General features: G+C 44.9%; 1 protein-coding gene across 1 annotated transcript; it reads right to left on the bottom strand.

Annotated features, from left to right (window-relative positions):
- Window positions 1-1,791: 1,791 nt before the first annotated feature.
- TFF2 (trefoil factor 2) lies at window positions 1,792-5,621 on the bottom strand. Its single transcript, XM_064642026.1, has 4 exons — window positions 5,511-5,621; window positions 4,383-4,529; window positions 2,690-2,839; window positions 1,792-2,021 (listed from the first exon to the last, which is right to left on the bottom strand). Exons 1-4 carry the CDS (start codon window positions 5,590-5,592, stop codon window positions 2,014-2,016), a joined length of 387 nt encoding a protein of 128 aa, XP_064498096.1. The 5' UTR covers window positions 5,593-5,621; the 3' UTR covers window positions 1,792-2,013.
- Between the last annotated feature and the right edge of the window lie 8,677 nt (window positions 5,622-14,298).

The raw sequence follows: 14,298 nt of genomic DNA, 5'->3' as shown, positions 1-14,298 counted from the left end.
GGGTCACTGTTGGACAGAGGGCTCTGAGGACCTCACTCAGGACCACTGTTCTTAGGGTCACAAGGTGGTTAGCTTTAGTCACCAGTGAATTTTAATCCTGGCCAAAGTCTGGGTCAGTAGATACTGGAATTTTCCTCAAAAAATCCAATAACAATACTATTGCTCCTCTCAGGCTATTATTCATACAAAAAGAAAGTTTCATGGCTATTTGCTGGAAAACAGAAGCTCATTAGACAACAGAAGTTCTGGGAGCAGACCATGTTTCTGATAAGCTCAAGGGGAGTTTAACTGCCCAGGTGCCATTAATCAAGGCCAAGGCCTAACGAGCTTTCCGGGGATCATAGGCCAGCCTGAGGAAGGGAATGAGGAATGCATTCCCACAAGGTGTCTTTTTCTCTCTGAGGGCTGTGAATGGGGCCCAGGGACACTGATTCAGCTGAGGGGAGCCCTCAGAGTGACCCTGAAGGGGAGGAGGAGAGGAAGGTCCCTCCTTCTGTAGCCACATCTGTGCAGGTCCTGCACACTCCTCTTCAATGGGCATTCCTGCTTTGGGATCTCCCCTTGCTCTACCTTGGCTCTGCCTCTCATCTTCTCCCAACAAGACTCCTGTGAAGGCCCTGTTACCTGGTGAAGGCACCTAGTTGTGGCACCAGATTTTGCCGTGCAGTATCACCATGAGGACACTGTGCTTGGGCCTTCTGAATTCAGCTGGGCTACAGCACCAAACCTTCCCTGGCAAACACCTCCAAAGACCTTCAGTAGACTGGCCAGTTTATTGCTCATATTACAACCAATATCCTATCATAATATCCATGTTACTACCCAATCACGTTATAACCAATTCGAATCATATTATTGAGCCTTTGAAAGTGCTTTATGAATGACTAATTTTTACCTGTTTGGATAATCATACTCCTCACAATAGTGTACTGGGATAAATCTCTAAGGAGGCGTGTTAAGGGGAAAGCTTTTTACAATGGGAGTGGTAAAACACTGCAACAAGTTGCCCAGGGAAGTGGTAGATGCCTCACCTCTGGAAAAGTTCAAGGGCAGGTTGGATGGGGGGGCTCTGAACAACCTGGTCTAGTGGAAGGTGTCCCTGCCCATTGCAGGAGGTTTGGACTAGATGACCTTTAAAGGTCCCTCCAAACCAAACCATTCTATGATTCTATGTGTCTCCACTCTTTTTTCTGTGCTTGCAGCACAACCCTGTACTTCTTCCCTGCTAAGCCCTGAGCACACCTTGCTGCCACAGCAGTCTCGTGTTACCCATCTTGTTCCCCAACAGATTTCTTAGAGGTTCAACAGTGCCTTTAAAGTCTCTTTGCTGGGCTCTCTGGGTTTTTCACATTACCAGATGGATTCCTGCCTTCCTGAGCTGCTCCATGCCCTGCTGGCAGCCGCACTGAGGGTCTGGCAGCACCAGAGTGATGCACAGAGCAGGAGGTGTCTGAGTCAGACCAGTCAGATCAGCTAGCAAAGGCACCCTTCCCTATGTCTCAGAGGGGAAAAAAACCCCAAACCCACAGCTATATGTGTATAATGGGAAATGCTGAATATTCTCAGTGTTCAGAAGGACAAGTGGCCTGTGTGAAGCCATGGATCAGCTAACAAATTCAAGCAGTCACTTGCAAGTGTGAAGTGTAACTAACACAAAAAGCTGAGTGCCGTGTTCCTTTCAGAAGTGTTAATGACTGCTCTGCCATCAACAGGTTGCTGAGGTGCCAAATTTTTCCTGGGAAACAGAGAAATACACAGCTTCAAGATAAAGATAGCATAAACCCCCACAAATTGTGTCTTAGTTATTTTATTACAGTGAAAACCTGTGCGATACTAGCCTACTGAGAGACTAAAAGCTACCAGTAACTTTACATCCAAAAGGAGTCAATCCCAGGTAAAAACAGTCTAGAAATCACGGCTGTTGCAAAATACAAAGTCTGAGCTGGGACCTCCATCTCTTGTTCCATTGAAGTAGATCCAAAGTTTGGAAAGTTCTTGATGGAAGTTTCTCCTTTAACAAGCTGGAGAGTTGAGGAGAAGAAGCAGATTAAGTGACACGTTTTCTCCGTAAATTGCACAAGATGCTAGGAACTGTTTTGCCTAGATGCAGGACATCTAAAAGGCAACTTTTTAGCAGTTTCCCCCAACCCCCATCTGTACATGTTGTCCCTAACTGTGTCTCAGAACAGTAAAACCATATGATGGTGAATTGTACCCAGTACAAAACACACTGTGGCTGAGGCTATTGGTTATCTACATTAGATAATGCTGAAAGGTTCAATTCTAATTAAAAAAAAAAAAAGGTCAGTAGAGGATCAAAAATTACTGTAAGTTTCATTCCACATTTCCAAAGCACAGCCTTTAATCTCCCATGATGATGAAGCAGATGTGAGTTGGGCAGCTGCACCTCTACCACGGCATTAGCTGAGAGCTTGAGTTCACACCTGAGCCCACACTACCTGTGCAGCCACATTGCCTTAAAGTCCCTGGCTCGGATGTATTGGCATCACCCCCCTTTCTGTGCAAGAAGCTGCTTTTTTTAGGGTTTAGCCACCTTGTTCTGCTCACACCCTGAGCACCTCACACCCACGAATCTCTGGCACAGCACACCAGAGCACAGGCCCTGCCAGGAGCTGTGGGGCCTCCACAGGGACACAAGGGACGATGTCTCGTGCAGATCATTCATTACCTTCCTCCGTGACACGGTGGTAGAAGCACCAGGGGACCCCAGCAGGACGTGCCCTGAAGCAGCAGCCCTTCTTTGTGCACTCCTTGGATGTAATGCCGGGGTGGCCGCAGTTTATCCTGGCGTAAGGATCAGTGGGACACACTTTCTTAACTGTGTGAAGCGAAAAAAACAAAGGAAGGAAGGAGAACGTGTCACTTCATGCTCTGTTTACCTGGTGATGTAGTTCACAAATAAAAGGCAGGACACAAAGGTGAGGTCCCTGAGCAGATGTGACAGCCATGATGAACAGTTTCACCCAAATCCTCACCACATCTGTTAGGCAAAGCTAAATACCAAAGGGTGATGAATTGCTGCTGTGACTCAGGGATCAGAAGAGGCAAAATTTGCCCCTAGAAGTGTCATGCAGCAACTCATCTTTATCTTTCCTATATCCAGCAATGGGGTGAAAAGCCATATGTCTCCCATAATGGTAACACATCCACTGGCTTCAGGCCAGGGTATATCCATGACCTGACCCAGTGCTAATCCCAGAGCAGCCTGGCTAATGCAGGGACGGGACAACCCAGCTTCCTCTGCATGCCAGTTGAGTTACACAAAGGAGGTGGGTCATTTAGGGGGAAATCACAGCTCTTCCAGCCAATTAGAAGTAAAATCACAAGTAAAGAGGTTATACCACCCAGCTGGAATACTCTATTCTTCTCTCTCAAAACAGTTCTGCTCAGAAAAGCAATTCTATGAAATGGCACCATAAGGTGCTGCCGTTCATCCTTCAAGATTTACAAGAAATGCAAACAGTGTTCAAAAGCAAAAACATTTTTTTCCCTCCAGCAATTCTGATCCCCGTTGACCAATCTTGATTTATATCAAGTTCTTCTGCTGGGTAACGTTGCCTTTGCAGCCTCATTTCACCCGTGCAACTGCTGAGACTGCCCTGAAGTTCTCCTAGGAAGGAGTCAGCCCAGCAAATGTAGCTTACACTCAGTTAATTAGCGCAGTTAATTACACTCAGTTATCTAACACAGTTCTGTAAAATATACACCCAAACCTTGAAAGAGTGGGAGGGCAGCTTTTCCCCTTCCTGAGAAAACAATGGCAACAAGTGGAAACAGGACTTCAGAAGCTTTAGAAGGAAGAAATTAATGGAGAAAAGGATTTCCCTGGGATATTTTGGAGATTTCATCGAGTGAAGACTGGGAGCAAAAATGGCAGAGAAAAAGGGACAACCAAGTGCAACTATGCTGGGAAACATGAAGGAGAAGAAGGAAGTAGCAATTAGCAAAACAGGCTGGAGAAAAGAGCAAAAACGTAGAAATTAGAGGATGCCTGTGGCGTTTTGTACAGGTATCTAAGTCCTCCTCAGCCACATAGCAAAACCACTGAAATAAGTGCTGAGGATCCCTTGCTCTACCAGTAAACAAGATCACAAATGACAGTGAAATGTTTTAAATAATCAGCACGGGTTGCTTGAGAACCAGAAGCCTGAAGGTAGAGGGAATACATTGTGTGAAGAGGATGAGGCAGAAGTTTGGTGGGTAAGTAAGGCTTGACTTCGCATTTTACTACCAGTGGTCTTCTAACAGAGGTTTGCTCCCACTTTTCTCACCTCAGAAGAAAAGCAGAACTGCCCCCTGGTCGTACACATTTCTAGATAATCAAGCATGAGGCAAATCAGTGTTTCTGGCAGAGAAATTACCTTTCTTCTGTTTAGGAGTGAAGCACCAGGGAACGTTGGGGTTCGAAGAATTGAAGCAGCACCCCATTTTCTTGCACTCTGCTGCTGAGATTCCTGGGTAGCCACAGTTTTTCCTCTCCTTTGGGAGCATTTTACACTGGCATTTTGCTGTTCAGGATAGAAGGAGCAAGTTACTGGGTGTCAGTTTGCACACTTTTTTGTGGAGGTGCAGTTATCAGATGACCACTGGGAACAATGCTCTTTTCCTAAACTCTGTCCATCTGTGCAACTGTACATTTTCTGTTCCCTGCCAAGACCAGAGCCTGTGTGGTTTAAAAGCTGCTTTTTAAACTCTCACTGATTTTGGCAAGGGCTGTACTGCACCCTTTGAGAGTCTGTGGTCCCACTTGCAGCCAAGCCAGCCCAGCAGAATGTGGTTTGTGGACTTTGAATTGACCACATCAAATGGGAAAACCCAAGAACTCTAAATATTGCGCTCATAGATGTTGCTGATTCGCCCAGGTCTTGTGAAGAGGAAAAGAGTTAAGGGTCCAGTGGATATTCAAACAGGTGTAAAGATACAAAATCTTTGCGTTCTTGTCAGGTGACTATAAAAATGTGTTGTTCTGTGCAAATAGTTATGACTACACTTTTAACATTTTAAGTCTGCTGCACAGTCATCCACAACCAAGACATTCTGGATCTGTCCCTAGGTGTCATTGAGTTGCTTTTCACTTCTGAAGCTGTCTAAATGACTTGTTTCTTAATTAGGAGGCATATAGACTCCTTTGAAATCGTATTCACATGGCAAAGCAGCAAAAAATAATAGTCAGAAGACTATTTAGACAAAACCGGCTCCTGTTCCAGCCGTGGTCCTGTTTTAGAGAGCTCCTGGGCATGTCTGTCCCCCTGCCTTTGCAGCAGGTTCCTCGTTATTCCACCAACACAGGAGTGCACCCACAGTCTTTAACATTTTGCCATAGATTTCCCTGAAAAAATTGAAAAGTAGAGTCCAGCTTTGGTGATAAGTCTCACCAGAAGAAGCTGTTTGCTGTCTGATACATTAATAGAGACAGGCTCTGCCTGCAGCTGGTAGGACCAAGCCCCCCCGTACATACCTGGAAGGCAACAGTAGGTGAAGGTACTTACTTGGTGGTGCATTTCCCTCTGCCAAGGTGCTGAGGGCTATGACGAGGGTGGCAGAGAGAACACAGACCACCTTGAGATCCATTGCTCTTGGAAGGTGGGTAGAGCAGAGAGGTGCTGCCTTCCCTGGAAGCAGCTGGTTTTATACGCTCCCCATGTTTGCCCAGCGAGGTCTGATAACATTGTTCCATCTGATGCTTCACCCAGAGGCTGGGTTTTCTTTTGTTTAGTTAGGAAATGTTGCCATGAATATCATGATATCCCTGAGATAAATTTCTGGGCTCCCCTGAGCTATTGATCACGAATCTATTACGTACCTATAGATACATATCTATTACGTGATCCCATGATCTATTAAGTGGATGCTGCTGGTTGCTTCTGGGTGCCAGAGGCTCTGGCTTTGAGCTCTGGGTGCTCTGGGTGCCAGGTGATTTCATGGCCATCAGAGTATTTCAGACCTCTGGGCAGCTTTAAATGGTTGGCACTACTGAAAGATGTGTGCCTACATTTCCTATCCAAGTGTATCTTTTCTGCCTGAATTTTTCCCTGGCCTCAGGGTTTTGGTTATGCTTACTCTGAAGCAGGTAAGGGAGGAGGGCTGGAGGTGTGACACCTCCAAGCTTCAGGAGACCACAGGGCAAACCATGCACCTGAAGAAATGCATAAACACAGAAGGTGGAAGGTGTGACTGTGAAATACTGAGCCAGCTTAGGCCACTGTTGGTTTCCACACAGGGGGGTATAGGAAAAGAAGGTAAGATCAAGGGAAAAAAAACCACAGAAGTCCAAGACCAACAACACAGAGACTCAAGAGAAGAAAGGAGAGGGCGTGTATGATCTCAGCCTGCCCCACAGGCACTGTGCTCATCCAAGGGTCAGACCTGAGTGTCCCAGCCAGTATTTCAGAATTGCTGACCTGCACAAGGTCCTGTCTTGGGGTGCCACAGCAGGGGCTGCTCCCATTCCCTCTGCCCAATCCCCAAAGCAGTGAATTTCTTCACAACCCACCCAACACCACCAGCCAAACCCAAACTTCTGAAGCACCACGTTTGATCTATTGATTTCCCAGTTGTTTTTCTCCTGGTTTCAAGGGTAGCCTCCCTGCTTGGGACAACAGGCCTCGAGACTTGGGTTGCTCAAGGCTTTAATCTCATTTTTGGACATTTTTCTACCATTTACTGTAACATTTCCTAACTTCTAGCTACTTCTCAATCTTAAGCACAAACAGAACAGTGCCAGGGAGGGGGAGACAAGCAGTGAGATGGTGGGACCATCTCTTAACCACCCCCCACAGGAAGCCCCTGCAGAGCAAGCAGGGCTGACTGTGGCCCTTTCAGTGCTCTGCAGCATCACTTTTCCCATGGGAAAACCACCAGGTAACTCTTCCTGTTCCTCACCAAAAAAGGAGACTCAATGCATTTTTTTTTTAATCTTTGACAGAATTGTGTCTTCACGCCTTTGATTATTGTATATGAGCTTGTTTTGTGCCTCTTTCCTTGACAAAGTTCAAAGTGAGAACTTTCTACTTCTACGGTTGTGTTTTGGAGGTAATTTATTTATTGAAAAGTATTTTCAACAAAGTGGGAGGGGTTTTGGTCTAAAGGGAAAACAAATAATAGAGCTCATTTTTTCTGATCATTAATTTATTTAATACTTCATGGGGTTTATTTATATCCCTCCCTGTTTAAGACACGGATGGCACTTCTCATTGAAAGTCACAATTCATAAACCAGACATTTTGTGCGTCCTTCATTTCACAAGAGACCAAGCTGCAGGCAGAGGAGGACCGTGTTCCATCTCTCATCAGTCCACATCACACTTTTTACCTTCATCACTTAGAGAAAACATCAGAGGTAAAGCTTAAAAATCCGGTTTTTCCTTATGTGCCACATCAACATTGATCCCAAAGGCCCACCATGATGGCTGGTCCAGAAAAGTCATGAGTAATTTTTCCATCAGCTTTCTTCTCATGGTGCAAGGAGTGAGTTTGGCTGAAATGCTGCCCCTGCACGAGAGGAAAGCTGTCATCCTCAGGGGGACAACGTGCTGCTTTTGGACTTTCATGGAATTCTCAATAGGTTATCGGCCCATCGTGTGAGTCAGGTGAAACTGCAGATAACATTCGTCCCTCCTGCTTCTTTCTGGACATTAATTAAGTCCTTATCTGCTGGCTGTCACCTCCTGGGCCTGATCCCAACCACAGGCACAAAGGCAAATCTACCCCTGAGCTTTTGCTGCGGAAAGAGCGTTTGATTGGCATCTTAAAGCAAACACAGCGAAAGAAATAAGCTGCTTGCTTTCTGCCAGGGGATTACTTTAAGATCTTTAATATGTTTATATAGCAAAGCCTTGGAAATTATCTGGGGTTTCCCTGGAAATATGTTTCCTTCAGTGAGGCCAGCACCTACCTAAACTTTTTGGTAACTCAGTGTAGGGTGCCCAGGCTTTGCAAGTGCCCATGGCCAGAAAAGGTTTGGAGGGCTCCTTCCTCCTCTCCAGTTTCTATGTCCTCCCTCACCACTCTCCTCTGGTCCCACAGGGCTCTTACTGTGGTGCTCTCTTTTCCTTCCCAGCAAGGACATGGAGAAATCACCATGGCTGGTAAGGATCTTGCTGCAGATCAGTAACAGCCTCCAACTCTTTATTCTGCTAACCCAGAACTTTTAAAGGATGTTGGTATTTTTTTTCTGTCTCTTTTCACTCATAAAAAATCCAGCAAAAACCAGTACAATTTAGATTTTTCATCCTAAAGGGAGTGTTTTGTCCTGAAGGGAATTTCATTCAGTGGTAACTGTGCTGACTTGAGAGATCTGTCATTGGGTGAACATCACTGCATGTGACCCCACAAAATACACCCCAAGTTTTGAGTGCTCCCTGAAATAAATCATCATAAAAGAGGGAAAAAAAATGGAGGCAAAGGAGAGGTGTGTCTTCACTTTGCTCCTGCCAGCTGTGCAAAGGGCTCTCAGCAGAAGGAGGGACTCAAGAGCAGGGATGGTCTGAAAAAACCACTTAGGTGAAGCTCATCACATGCCACTCACTCACTGCAAGACTGGGTTTTATGAACGTGTTTCTAGAACCCACAGCAATGAGTAGCACTCTCCTCCCTCATCATTAGGCTGCCTGCCTTGTTTCACAGTGGCCACTGTTGCCCTGCTATGTCTCCCTTCCTCCACCCTTTCTGGAGGTGCACAGGGGGTGGTGTGGGGAACAGGCAGTGGAGGTGCTGCTCTCATGGTATGGCCTGTAGGACCAGGCTGTATTTTTCAGGGTATACTTCCCATGGGGCACATAGGACCATGTTGTGGGGCTTCCCACAAGGAGTTATGTGAGCAGTTTGTGTAGCACCAGCACAAACCACCTATGTGTGGGTATCACACATCCACGACACATTGCACCTTTTACTGCATAGATGATATCCTGCCTCATTTGATGGGCTGCAGCAAAAGCAGTGTGTCCAGCAGGTCAAGGGAGGTGATTCTGCCCCTCTGCTCTGCTCTGGTTTGACCCCACCTGCAGTGCTGCCTCCAGCTCTCAACATAAGAAGGACATGGACCTGTTGGGGTAACTCCAGGTGAGGCCACGAGGATGATCAGAGGGATGGAGGACCTCTGCTGTGAAGACAGACTGAGAGAGCTGGGGTTGCTCAGTCTGGAGAAGGCTTCAGGGAGAACTTAGAGCCCCTTCCAGCACCTAAAGGGGCTCCAAGAATGATGGAGAGGGACATATAGAGGGACTAAATGCCCTTACAAGGGCATTTAGTGACAGGACAAGGGAGAATGGGTTCAAAATGAAAGAGAGTAAATTTAGATTAGATATTAGGAAGAAATTCTTGCCTGTGAGGGTGGTGAGGCACTGGAACAGGTTTCCAAGAAAAGTTGTGGATGTCCCACCCCTGGAAGTGTTCAAGACCAGGTTGAACAGGGCTCTGAGCAACCTGGTCTAGTGAAAGGTGACCCTGCCCATGGCAGGGGGGTTGGAACTGGATGATCTTTAAGGTCCCTTCCAACCCAAACCTTTCTGTTGCACATCCATGCTTGGGAGCAGCGAGCCTACCCTGTCATTCCTGGTGTAAATGAGGGAGAGGGCTGTTAACCTCCCACACATTTTGACTAAATGAGTTACCCACAAAAGCCCTCAAACCAGGATGATATCTGTCTGTCTACCAAATAATACTGTGGGTTCAAAAAACAAACAGAGAAAACCCTATATCTTAATTCTGGGAACAGACAGTTCAAAGTAAACACTGAGATCCTCCTATTTGATAATGCAGGTGTCAAAACCAACTTTAACCTGGTCTGTTCAAACTCCTTCGGGGGAATTTTGTAAAAGAATATGTCATTTCTACAAACCAGAGGGGTTTTGTGGCATTTCTATGGCCAACATCCTTGAACAAGGTAAAAAGGAAAAGATAATTACCTCAGGTTATCCAAATATACAACTCAGAGCTGAGTCAGATCTGAAAGCCTGAATTTCAGCCCCCAACACATTGCAAAAAGGTTTAGTTGTGACTGCAAAGCTCAGTGCCAATTTAGAAATACAGATCTGAGCCTGTAATTTTCCCTAATGCTTCTGGGACCTCCAAGCAGCCCCTGATACTGGCACTGCCAGCAGTCGCCCTTTTTTTGTCAGGACAAAGCAACACCAGAAAATGCTTATTTTTCCTGAGATGAGATGTAGACCAGCCTGTGGAGACAAGGACACACTGACTGTGACCAGCCTAGAAGGGAAATATGTATTTTATTTCTTTTCTAGACCCCCTCAGTTTTGCAGTGACCCAGAGAGAAAACTCCTGAGAAATGCAGACAATCTGATTCAAGATGTGGCCATTGCAAGGTCTCTTTACGATAGTGGTTGTGATGCATTCCAGTTTCCCATGCCCCAGGCAATAAGAAAGTCCAGATCCTGACTTATTACCTTCTAAAAAGGGAAACATACACCAAGAAGACTTATTAAATGGAACTCAAAGGAAGAGTAAAATGGGTGAAATGTTCACAAACAGCAGGAAGCTGTTGAAAGACACAATATGAAAGATTAAGTAAATATTTACCACCGAACAAAAACTATGAAGAGAGTGTCCTCAGGCACACATATAGACCCAGAATAATTAAATGAGAGAGTAAAGGAAGCTACTGGAAGAAAAACGACCTTTTTTTCAAAGTCAAATAAAGAAAACAGAAAAAAGCCCTGACTGTAGGAAAGTAAAGTCATAAAGGGCTAAACAAATAACTTCTTTTCAGATAGGAGACAAAGGTCAGCAATCACAAGGGAGAGAGGAGGATTTTTATTGTTCAAGATATTCATAAATGATCGGGAAAGCTTGGTGAATAATGAGGTGGTGAATGTGCTGATGATTCAGAATTATTTCTCATATTTTTTCAAAAGTGCAGCTAGCTGAACAGTTGTAGAAGTATCTTACAGGATTGACTGGGTGATAAATGGCAAATGAAGTGCAAAGTAAAGTGCATGGTGGAAGAGTAACCTAACTATATAATCACCAAGATGGGCTGCAAATTATCTGTTGTCACTCACACAGCTTTGCATCACTGTGGATATGCCAACTGAACATTCAAAGTGCCAAAAAGGCAAATTGAGTTTCAGCAGTTATTAGGAAAGGGGCCAAGTGCAAAGCAGAAAACATAATTCTGATACCCCCGCCCTTCAGTCCCTGCTGCTCCCATGCCCACGTCGTGTTCTGCTTGCCCAAAGTTAAAAAGGAGACAGTGTAATTAGGAGAGATGCTGAGAAAATCCCTCTGGCTCGTGGGAGCAATGAGCTGTGGAAAAAGACTTTGAAGAGGGTAAGGATCTTACAAACTAAGTTGTCACAGAACAGATGGGGAAATTGTCTCCTGGATAAAAACAAGGCAACAAGCAGAGGGTGGGAGCCAACAGATGATTTTCACTGAGGGGAGAGGTCATGAAGAGGCTCCTTGAGAGAGTTATGCTGGGACTTTTGCAGCTTAGCAAACGCATAAACCATCTGGAAGAGGGGGCAAGAGGGTAAAATCTGTTGATGACACAGTATTTCTGTGGCAGTAAAACTATGAGCCAGTTGCTCAGATGGATTGTGCAAAATGGAATGTCTGCAGAGTTAAATGGCAGGTGATGCTTCATGTCTGTAAACATGAAGAGATGCACACCTGGGAAAGGAGCAGTCCTACCTTTTCAAATGAAATGATGGGCCCTGAGCTGATTACGATCACTGGGGTTCATGTGAGTGCAGTGTAAGAGTGACATGAGCATATGGAAGATAACAGACAGCTTTATGGAAACACCAGCTCAGTGCTTAGCAACCGTGAGAAAAGCAAATGGCAGATTAACAATTAGTAGGCAAGGGATAGAGAATCACAGATTCACACCGTTTTGTCATTTTATAGACTAAAACTATGCCTACTTTTTCATGCTGTGTTCTAGGCTTCCAGCATGTAAGAGATCCTGTGGGGGGATGGCAGTGTGGGACAGCATCCACACCAGGAATGCTCACATATCTCCAGGCCTGCAAGCTCCATACAGGTTACAGGAGACACAGCTCGTGGTCTCATCTAACAAAGAAGTCCAACTGTTAGGTTAGAAGCCTGTTAACTAAGACAATTCTTCAATGAGCACATGGGTGAAGTAAGTCAGTTGTGGAGTTCACTTCCCATAGGTCTGAAAAGTAATTGGGTCAACTTATTGAAAAAAAAATTGTTTGGGGTTTTTAAATCCTCAGACTACACATCTGTCTCAGGAAATGTCTAAGCTGCAAGTCCCTGGAGGCTGGAAGGGTGTTCTGTGAAAGTATCACTGCCAGGGGCTGGCTGGACTTCAGCAAATGTTACTCATCATTTCTCAGAAGACAACAACCAGAAAGCTTTCAACAAGATGATGGGGCAGGGGTGGGAAATGAGAAGAATATGGTGCATGACTGTGTTCTCTTTACTCCTTCTGGAAGTTTTTCTGTAAGAACCTGTAACTGGCCACTCATGGCACAGGGAAGTGGGCTAGGGATGGATTAACTTTGGCTGATCCCACGATTTTATCATTGCTTCATTTGATTTCCGTCATTTCTTGGGGGCATCTTTTCAAACTCTCCCGAATTGGTGACTTTAATCACCTGGTGAAAGTTTCATGATCAAAACCAAGATAATCTAGTTTGGGTTTAACACTGAATCTGGTAAAAATGACTGTTGGGAGGGAGAGATTCTTGCAGGTGCTACGAAATAGCATCACCTGCCAGCAAGGGGTACAAAAAGGGAGTCACTGAGATCACTCAGCAGCTCCAAACACTGACATTCTGAGGGCAATGACACGGAACAGGTGACAAATATTGCCTATATTATCTTATTTTAGCATAATTCATTAATTAATGTCAGAGTAAGTGGTAACAAATAGGAGCAGGCAGTGCTCAGCAGACACTCACCCTGCAAGCTAAAGGGAAATGTTCCCCTCTTAGATTTCTTGCAGCTTCTTAGAGCAGATCATGAGCTCTGGGTTTCACCTTACATGTCAAGAACTGAATATTATTTGGGACACATGAGAAATGAAAAAAAATAAATCCATAGTTCTCATTTGCTACTATGGGAACAGTGGGTGATCAAAACTTTGAAACCAGGCAATGCAGCAGAAGGGCTGTAAGGTTATTTCTGGCATAAATAGCTAAAAAGAGAAATATAAAGTGACAAAAGCCTGAAATAGGAGAAGCAGGAAACCTAGGAAATAATAAGTGAACCTAAGTCACCGTGTGGGAGGAAAAGGTCATTTCAGAGAAGTTTTTCCTGGTGGTTTCAAAAGTGGGCAGTGAAAAAATACTGCCTAAGCTGCTGCCTCCAGCTGATAGTGAGGACTGGAAATGCTCAGAGGGATGTACAGTGTGGCAGGGTCTGCAAAAAAAAAAATTAGAGGGCAGAAAGTGACCTGGGCTGGCTCTGCTGAGCTGCTGGCAAAAATTGCCTACAGAGGTGGCAGGGTGGAATCAAGACAATTGTACTTTTAGCAAGTTTCTGTTACTGCTCTTTTCATTGATGACACTGAGGGGAGGAAATACTGGCCAGGAAGTGTTTATTCTGCACCAATTAAATGTGGTTAAAAATAGAGGGGGAAATATTAAGCTCCAGTGTTAGCAAGAGTATACAAGGATTAATGGGAGAGCTACTTCAGGGGAAAGCTGTGTCTCTATACAGTTCAGTCCTTCAAGAGATTTAACAAAATAATGATAGAAAAAAAGTAGAGAGTAGAAAGAAAAAAAAAAAAGTGGAAATTTCAACAGAAAAGAAGCTAGCTACGAAATTCCTTTGAAACCACTCTTGTAAGGATTTTAAGGAGAGTGAGCATAAAAAGTGAACTGTAAAGTTCTGGCAAGAATCAGGAAAGGAAAAAATTCTCTTGAAACTAGAAAATCTTAACACCTTACTTTGCCGTGTTTTATATAATGAGTTACTGCAGGTGAGAGCATTGCAGAAACCAGACAGGTCCTTAGCTTGGGCCTAGACAGGCATGTTAGCAGTCTCCAGCTGGGATGAAGGATGCCACAGCAGATGAAACAGCACCTGAGGCTGCCCTTGCTGTGTCCTGCTTACCTGGGGTAACCCGACAAAAAATGATGCAACAGCCCACTGGTTTATAGCTGAGGTGCAAGAAGTAGATTAAATGTACCCAGCAGGATTAAAACATGGTTGTTGGAGTTGGCTGGGATTTCTTCAACATAAAGTTTTGTCAGGATGAGTAGATTGAAATAGAAACTTGAAGCCTGCAAGGATTTCATTGGCAAAGCACCGCTGTGACAGTTCTTCCTGACCTGAAGGTGTTTTGGGA

Source organism: Pseudopipra pipra, chromosome 2 (assembly GCF_036250125.1).
Source record: "Pseudopipra pipra isolate bDixPip1 chromosome 2, bDixPip1.hap1, whole genome shotgun sequence".
Classification (NCBI taxonomy): Eukaryota; Metazoa; Chordata; class Aves; order Passeriformes; family Pipridae; genus Pseudopipra; species Pseudopipra pipra.
This window is presented reverse-complemented; position numbering and strand designations above follow the sequence as displayed.

What these genes read in the sequence shown, in the direction of transcription:
- TFF2 (XM_064642026.1), bottom strand. Translation starts at nt 5,592, where the DNA reads ATGGATCTCAAGGTGGTCTGTGTTCTCTCTGCCACCCTCGTCATAGCC. An exon ending in AGAGGGAAATGCACCACCAA is followed by an intron (nt 4,530 to 5,510) that starts GTAAGTACCTTC and finishes TATCCTGAACAG; the next exon opens with CAAAATGCCAGTGTAAAATG. An exon ending in CACTCCTAAACAGAAGAAAG is followed by an intron (nt 2,840 to 4,382) that starts GTAATTTCTCTG and finishes CGCTTCACACAG; the next exon opens with TTAAGAAAGTGTGTCCCACT.